General features: G+C 42.2%; 1 protein-coding gene across 1 annotated transcript; it reads right to left on the bottom strand.

Moving 5' to 3' along the window:
- Positions 1 to 5,976: 5,976 nt before the first annotated feature.
- NPY2R (neuropeptide Y receptor Y2) lies at positions 5,977 to 7,134 on the bottom strand (the record flags this gene model as incomplete). Its single annotated transcript, XM_081999679.1, has 1 exon — positions 5,977 to 7,134. The coding sequence occupies one exon, from the start codon at positions 7,132 to 7,134 to the stop codon at positions 5,977 to 5,979; it is 1,158 nt and encodes a 385-aa protein (XP_081855805.1).
- Between the last annotated feature and the right edge of the window lie 1,048 nt (positions 7,135 to 8,182).

Genomic DNA, 8,182 nt, shown 5'->3' with positions numbered 1-8,182 from the left:
AGGAATGCAGGATGAGCCAGCCTGAGGGGAGCTCCAACAGCATCCTGGCCTGTATCAGAAATAGTGCGGCCATCAGGAGGAGGGAAGTGATTGTGCCCTTGTACTCAGCACTGGTGAGGCCGCACCTCGAATCCTGTGTTCAGTTTTGGGCCCCTCACTACAAGAAGGACGTTGAGGTGCTCGAGTGTGTCCAGAGAAGGGCAACAAGGCTGGTGAGGGGTCTGGAAAACAAGTCTTACAAGGAGAAGCTGACGGAACTGGGGTTGTTCAGTCTGGAGAAGATTCAAAGAGCTGAAAAACTAATCCACATTTCCCCAAGCGCAGCTGCTGGGAGCAATCCTTGTGATCCATGGGGAAGGGTGTCTCTACCTTAGCTCCTATCTTCAGGTTCGGTTCAGTGAGGAATGGCTGGGTAGCTGTGGCCGTGCTCCACTAGGATGGGCTTGCCCTGAGCCAGCGTGCAATGAGAGCAAGGCTAGCTGTTTCACCAACTTGGTTACCTTAAATGAATAGATAAAAAGTCACAGTCCTGCCAACAAACTTGGAAATCAAATTGGGTACTGCCGTGGTTTAGTCCCAGCCAGCAGCTAAGCACCATGCAGCCACTCGCTCACCCCTTTTTAGCTCTAATTAGCTCTAATTTTGGAGAATGCCAGTAAGTTGAAGAATTGTCCTAGACCTCTATTTTTCTGTGCAACCTTGAAGGGATAGAAATAGTTTGGCCCCATGAATGTGTAAGCATAGATTCTACTGTTGAAAATATCCTGTATAGCAGGGTTAGCGAAGAAAGTTGTAAAGTATACAAATAAAAGTCTGTTTCATATAAATTCCAGCTGTGCAAATTCAGCTCCAGGTCCAAGAGGCAAACCACAGCCTGTTTCTCTTACACAGTATACACAGTATTTGGCAGGGGGGGAATCAAGCTAAATTATGCCTCCATCATCAGATATATAATTCTACAGTCTTTAAGTTTTATAGCTTGAAGATCTCTCCTTCCAGAGGAGCTCAGTGACATCTGAGAGGGGAAAGATTTTAACGCGAGCACCAATTTTTTCATATATCCCATCTGAAATGAGCTTATGAGGAGTATGTATGCATTATTCATCCCATGTTCTGGCTAGAATTAATAACACATCCATTGCTTCTGATACATTACCAGTACGGAGCTGTTTACCTATACTGCATTTAGGTGAAATAATGTACAGACACAGGTTTACTTGCTTGAGAACATGATGTGAATTTTAAGGCTCAAACTGTCAAGGGAATTTCTCCTCAAAGTTCCTCAGTTTCCCTGGGCAACACTGTCCTTTGTGCATATAATTGATCTGTGTCTTCATTTGCTCTGGTTTCATTTTAACACGTTTCTCTCACTCCTCAGGGGAGTGGCAAGAAGGAAAGTCTATAAATCAATTACATCCTCACTAGTCACGTTCTTGCTCTCTCTTGCTTCTTGAAGTAGCCGCTCATCCTTTGACTTTCTTACTTCTCCAGTTTTAGCAGCTTCAGATTTCATCATTACCCTTGTATTAATTTTCTTTTAAAATAGCATCCAATTTAATATTTTTTTTAAAATTAAGATGAGCTATGAAAGTCACTATCTATTGCATAAATAAGCATTTACACTGCAGTGTTAAAAACATGGCTTTTCAGCAACACTAACCTTGCATAGATTTACATACACCTCCTAGCTTCTTAGGGCGAAGAACCTGTATTTTGGCACAAAGTATCTTCCCTATTGTGGAGTGGCATTTATAATGATGGTATCAGGTAAATAACTCAGGGATCCAACGACAAAATTCATCCTTTAAGGTCATCATCTGGATTAATATAAGAAAAATCCCCAAGGGAGTTTAGAAACTATGAAGCAACAAAATGGATTATACTAATCTGTGAATTCAAGTGGTTCTTTTGTGGTCTGACAGATAAAATGCAGATAAGATTTTCCATTCAGTTATTACTCTTAGTGTTATCTAACATGTTATTAATGTTTTGGCAACATATGTGTGTCCATTACCCATTTTATACAAGACATGTTTATACCAACTGTGGGGCAACAGACAATTATTTCCAAGAAATTTAACCCTACCAAACAGCTTTTGCACAGCTCTACCATACAATTTCTATATCGATATGTGTACTAAACCCATTCGTTGTCCAGGCTTAGTCCTTCTATTTTAATTGCTTATACCCTCAAATCCATTTTTTCTCAGATTTACAATGATATACTTTCTGCTCAGTCATAATCTGCTACTCTACGTGGAGATTACAATTCTCAGTGAGGACAGATTACCCACAGGGCTAGGTGAGATCGTTGAGCACCGTCCTCACATACCAAAAACCCAGCTTCACTGGCCTCCCGTAAGACCCTGGCAAACTTACTCAGGATGACATCCCCTTCTCCACTTGTAGTCCAATGGCTGCAGCCCTGAAGAGGCAATATGACTTTTAACACTCATCTGGAAGCAGCACGGCACTGTGCCTGCAGTGCTGGTCCCAAGCTGCTGTGTCCTCCGAGGCAAAGCATGAAAGCCTCCGGGGAGCACATGAGTGCAGCTCTTCTGCCTCCAGGCCTGAGCTGGCTTGTGTCCAGCCAGTGCTAGGAGAAAGTACTGGTGCAGCTGTACATATTTCATTACGTACTGTTCAGTACTCTGCTGCTGCCTACGCCCGGAGACACATTTCGGACAGTAAAATTTGCAAGGTTTCAAAATGTGTTCTTCCAGCAAGGCCCAAAAATAACTAAATGCTGAGCAGCTAAGATCCTAGGGTACATCTGATGGGATCCATGTGGTGGATAGATCTCCCTTTAATAAGCCAACCCCAAATGAAAGCCCTAAGTGAAACGCTCCCAGAAATTATCATGGTGCTACTCTCCTTGCTCTCTTCCTGCTTGTATTGCAGTATCTTTATAGTAGAAGTACTCACGAAGAACATAGGGAAGCTAACTCAAATTCTGTCTACATCTGTTTTGATATCCTTGGACTGGAACCCAAGTGCCATGCGAAGGTCATAACCACCTGCCCGTAAAATCACGATATGCAAACTTTAGTTATTTTATATACAATCGAACAGCTGTAAGACGACATACATTGCTACCTCAGGAGAGGCTGCAGTGTGCTGTGCTGGCTAGGTCACTCTCCTGAGAACTGAAGTGCGTTGGTTCAAATTCTTGCTCCGAATCAGAGATGACATTTCATTTTGGGTGCACGTTCTTCAATAAGAGTTGTTCCTGGTATTCTTTGGCTTTGTATAAAACTTGTACCTTTCCAATGGGAAAACAATATAGTGCTTTTAAATAAACTAAAAGCACTAACGGGTGAATGGGGAGACCTGAATTCCATTTCCTATTTCAGGCAAAGCAGAGGCTCCCCTGCAGACTCCTCGGTCCAGTGGTTACAGCCTACTTGTAGGTTCACTTTCACTTAGGAGGAAATGGGGACAAGCCCTGGCTTGCAAAAACATCCTTCTGGAAGCTGGGCTTTAGGGCAACTGAGGGACATTGCTACCTCATTGCTTTTGGTGAGAAAATGCCTAATTTTCCTACAAAATGAAGGGGTACTAAAGTGCATAGCTTGTTTTGTGCAGAAGCCAAGTTCCAAGGAGCAACTAACCTACGTGGCAGGCTGTGCATGCTAGCTCTTCCACATCCCATCTTCAAATGCCCATGGGAAAATCCACACAACGCATTGGGACGCTGCGTGGAGATTTGTGTCCCTAAAGCAGGCATTGACCCAGGCACCACTGCCACATGGCAGAGAGGAAAGCAACGCAATATATTAGTGCACAAACTTTGGCTCAGCATGATGGCTGCAAAGAAAGCTCAGGAAGTAGTAAAGATACCATGAAATAGACTGAAAGATAATTTGTAACTAATCACTTTTATATAGGATGATGTAAAGCAGACTCAAAATTACAGAGAATTAGCCCAGCAATTGTAGCTTTAGCACATACTGTCATGGTTACTTCAAAACTGTCTATATACCACACTCTAACAGGCTTAAAGAGTTTAAACAGAACTTTTAAACCATTTGCTTTTTAAATAAAGGAGGCTAGTTGTGGCAATAATGCTTCTGATGAACGGTTCAGAATCAACTGTAACTGATACATATGATTGATGCCCATAATAATTGCACACTTCTGTAATCCTTCCTTACCCATAACAGTTTTGAGCTTACATTTTGGATATTATTAATACTCAGACAAAAATAACTTGTGGCCAATATTATGTTCTCAACATGGTTGAGAATTAATCTATTTTTGTAAAACTGTTTAAGAATGATGGATACTTTTTCCTGCTTGAGTAAACACTAGCTAATTCTCTAGACCTCCCTTCTCTGTTCATGAAAATCCAAGTCCAAATGATTTCATGGATATTTAAAGGATGGTGCCAAACACTGCATACACAAAAATGAATTTCTCCACTTGATAAAGATCTGATACCATTCGTTACATTGCTAACACTTCAGTACTGGAGTTTTGTTGGGTTTTAATTTGCAAGAGACAACTCAATGAATTTAGGAACAATGAAAAACAGAGAGGAAAAAATGAGGTAGCTGAAATGTAGCTGTGGAAAGAGATTCCAAGTGAAAGTATCACACTTATTTTTATTCTAGATAAGCAACAGGGCAGTTTGGAATAAACATGGACTGAAATTTTCTTCGTCTCTTTAATGAGTTCAAAGAGGCTAAACAAAGACACAGAAGAGCTGAACATTGCTGTGTACAACACAGTAAACAGATTAAAATTTTATACCTGAGCAAAAAAGGAATTTAACTATTAACTACAGCATGCAGAATAACTGATAAATTACCACATAAACCTAGCATACTGTTATTAGGTTACAGTCATTCAGATGTTCTTAATTTTTACAAAGGCTAAAGATGGGAAAAGCTCCAAGACAAGGTGAGTGTGTGACATAAAACCACAATAAGGAAAAGCACATTACCATCTAGCAGCCTTTCCAGAGGATCAAAATTATCTGCTGTTTTATTACCCAAGGAGAAAGCAGCAAAAATTCAAAGCCTGTGGATTTAATAACATGTTAGACATTTAAGCAGGTCCTGAAAATTAAAATATTGTCAGTTTATGAAGTGCTCGCAGAAGACCTGAGCCTGCATCCCCTGCCCTCAAATGCCACTTTAAAGCATCGCATTTGTGAGCTGTTCCCAGCACAGAACGAAAGGTAGTGATCTGCAGGGAATGACTGATCAGGTCACAGGTTTGCGATTTTCTCACCAGCATAACCACAGCTGATTCTTAAGGAATGACTTTTTTCTCCATTTGATTGACCAAAACCCACATTTCATTTTAGGTAGAAACTTGACCTTTCTTCACATTGAATCTGTTGTTTGGTTTTTGGTTTGTTGGGGTTTTTTTTCCTTTTCTTTTTTCCCCTTAATCCTTTCCAAATGCTCTGGTTTGAAGTACTTCAGTACAAGTGAAAAAGAGTAACATATTTCTCTTCTTAATTCCCTTATTTTCACAAAAGGTACCTGTGGGAGAGAAAGGGTCTGAAAAGTTTGCACTTTAACCAGCACAGCCCATTCGCCCCAGACAGGCTTCAATCTCCTGGCAGACTTCTGCTCTCTCTGATCTCCATACGCAACATAAAAACTGCCTGCTCCCACTGTCAGTATTCCTGTGCTACAAATCAGCCATTTGCCTTCCTATAGCAAAATCAGCAAACTCTGCCTTTGTCATTTAGACTTGTCAAAAGGAGATGGGAGGGATGGGAGGGTTTCTTACCCTGTTAGAGACAGCCATAAACAAAGTCTCTCCCTTTTATTTGCTTGGAGTTGTATAGTTACATACTCTTGATGCCAATCAACTCCCCTCAAATCATACCACTTGCCTTCACTTCCCTGCTACTTTTCTTTCACCGTTTATGAATAAAACTATGCATTAAAAATGCATGTGTCAAAATGGATTTATCCCTTTGTTCGCAAGATATTCATTTCTTCTTCAAAGTCAGACATCTTAGACATTGGTAGGTTGTGTAAAAGAGTCTCCAGGGAATTGAATCCTCTTTGCTTCTAGTTTCTTCCTGGCTTTGAAGGCTGCTGATACTTCAGGGTGGATGGAGTCCAGCCGCTGTTCACACTGGAAGGCTGTGAGGAAGGCCGTCCTGTAGTTGTTATTCATCCAGCCATAGAGAAGGGGGTTAGCAAATGTTGAGCACATGGCAATGACGTGAAACACTGTGTAGATCAGTTTGTACTCTTTCAGGTCTAACACCTGACTATCAATGTCACTGACGAGCTGGAAGGTGTGAAATGGCAGCCAGCTGACAGCGAACACCACAACCACACACACCAGCATCTTGGTGGTTTTCCGCCGCCGGTGGTGATAGTGATCATTCCCTGCCCCGGGACTAATGTGGTTCTTGAGCTTGGTCCAAATACGGGTGTAGGCATAGGAGATGACTGCCAGAGGCAGCACGTACTGGATCAGGAGCATGGAGATGCTATACACTGTGCCATAGTTAAGCTGCCCCTCCCCTGGCCACTTCTCAGAGCAGACCACAATCTTGAAGTCAGGAATTATCTCAATCAATGAGTACTCACGGAAGATGGCCAGAGGACTTGCCAACAGGGCACTGACTGCCCAGGCAACTCCTATAATCAAGAAGCTGATCCGCTTAGAGATTTTGCTTTCCAGGTGGTAGACAATGCAGCGATGCCGATCCAAAGCGATCACAGTCAAAGTAACTGTAGACACGTGCACAGCAAGAGCCTGGGCATAAGGTACCAGGTGGCACAACACCAGCCCCAGTTTCCATTCGCCCAACAGCGTGTAAACCAAAGTGAAGGGCAGGCACAGTGTATTCACCAGCAGGTCAGCCACAGCCAGGTTGGCAATGAAGAAGTTAGTTACTGTGCGCATGCTTTTGAACTTGATGATCACATGGATGACGAGGGAGTTCCCGATCACCCCCAGCAGGATGATGGAGCAGTAAGCAAAGATGAGGATTATCTGCACTTCAACTAGCGTTGTGCTGTCCTTCAGTTCTGGTTTAGGGTCCAGAGCCAATTCGTTGAGTGGTGTGGTGTATCTTGGCAAGTACAGCTTGGTGAACAGCTCCATTTTCATTTCATCTGTCTGGTTTTCTTTGCCTACTGCTTCCAGGGGCCCCATCCTTGCAGCAGCCTGGTCTAAGCAACAGAGCTGTCCCTGAAAACAAAACAGTTCAAGAACATGTGGAGAAATCAGTCCGCAGTGGCTAAGACAAGCAGTAACGAGCTAAAGCTACGTCTCTTTCCTCCTCTAACCCACGTTCTACATCTCAGGATTAAGAGAAGATCTGTCCTAATATATTTAAATTCTGTTGTCCTTACATTTGAAGCCCGATCCCAGAATATTATTCAGGCATGACTCCTGCTGAAAATTGGGACAGATTTCAAAAGCATTTCAAAGACAAAGTTTGCCTAAGTAAATGCAGAAGGATTAAGATCCTTTTGGGCAGCATATCCTTTTTTACAACCCACTACCTAAAACTACTGCTGATTTAGCACAAAACTTCCATTAATACCTATGGGAATTCTGCGTGGAACGGCACCATCCAGACTGTTATTAGCATAATAAACTTCCAGCTTTTCCTTAATGGAAAGTGTTTCCTTTAAATAGTTACTAATTCTTATAGGTTTATGCCCCTCCTTAATACCAGCGAACTAATTACTGAGGTCTTTTTTTAAGAAAATTTCTCTTAGGAAAGTTTGTGCCACAAGGCAAGCAAAAATTGCACTCTAACAGAACTGATATAATAGCATTTCTCTGAAATGACTGTGTAACCTGTTCATGCTGAAATTAACTCAAGAAACAACTAAAACCCAGTTATACATAATATTTCCTTTCTGTGTAATGTTTGAGAAAACACAGCTCCTTGGAGGCTGCCAATCAGGGACCCATTTCTGACTGCATAGACAAGAGCAAATCATTCCCCTGCTGATGCCAGTAAGAATCTCACCACTGGCATCAAAATCACGTTTTGTTGCCTGCCCTGCACAGGCTGAGCCAAATTCTATGCTGCCCAAAGACTTCAGTAGGCACAGACGGATATATGGATGTTTTACAATTAATTACTGAGTTGGACTTCAATCCTATGTAAAACACGCATGTGCCCATGCAGACTGCCCAGACCATGGATGGCATGCTAAGTGAGCACCCTGCACCTGGGGACTCCGTG

This window comes from Phaethon aethereus (genome assembly GCF_964289735.1).
Source record: "Phaethon aethereus genome assembly, chromosome: 4".
NCBI classification, from domain to species: Eukaryota; Metazoa; Chordata; class Aves; order Phaethontiformes; family Phaethontidae; genus Phaethon; species Phaethon aethereus.
This window is presented reverse-complemented; position numbering and strand designations above follow the sequence as displayed.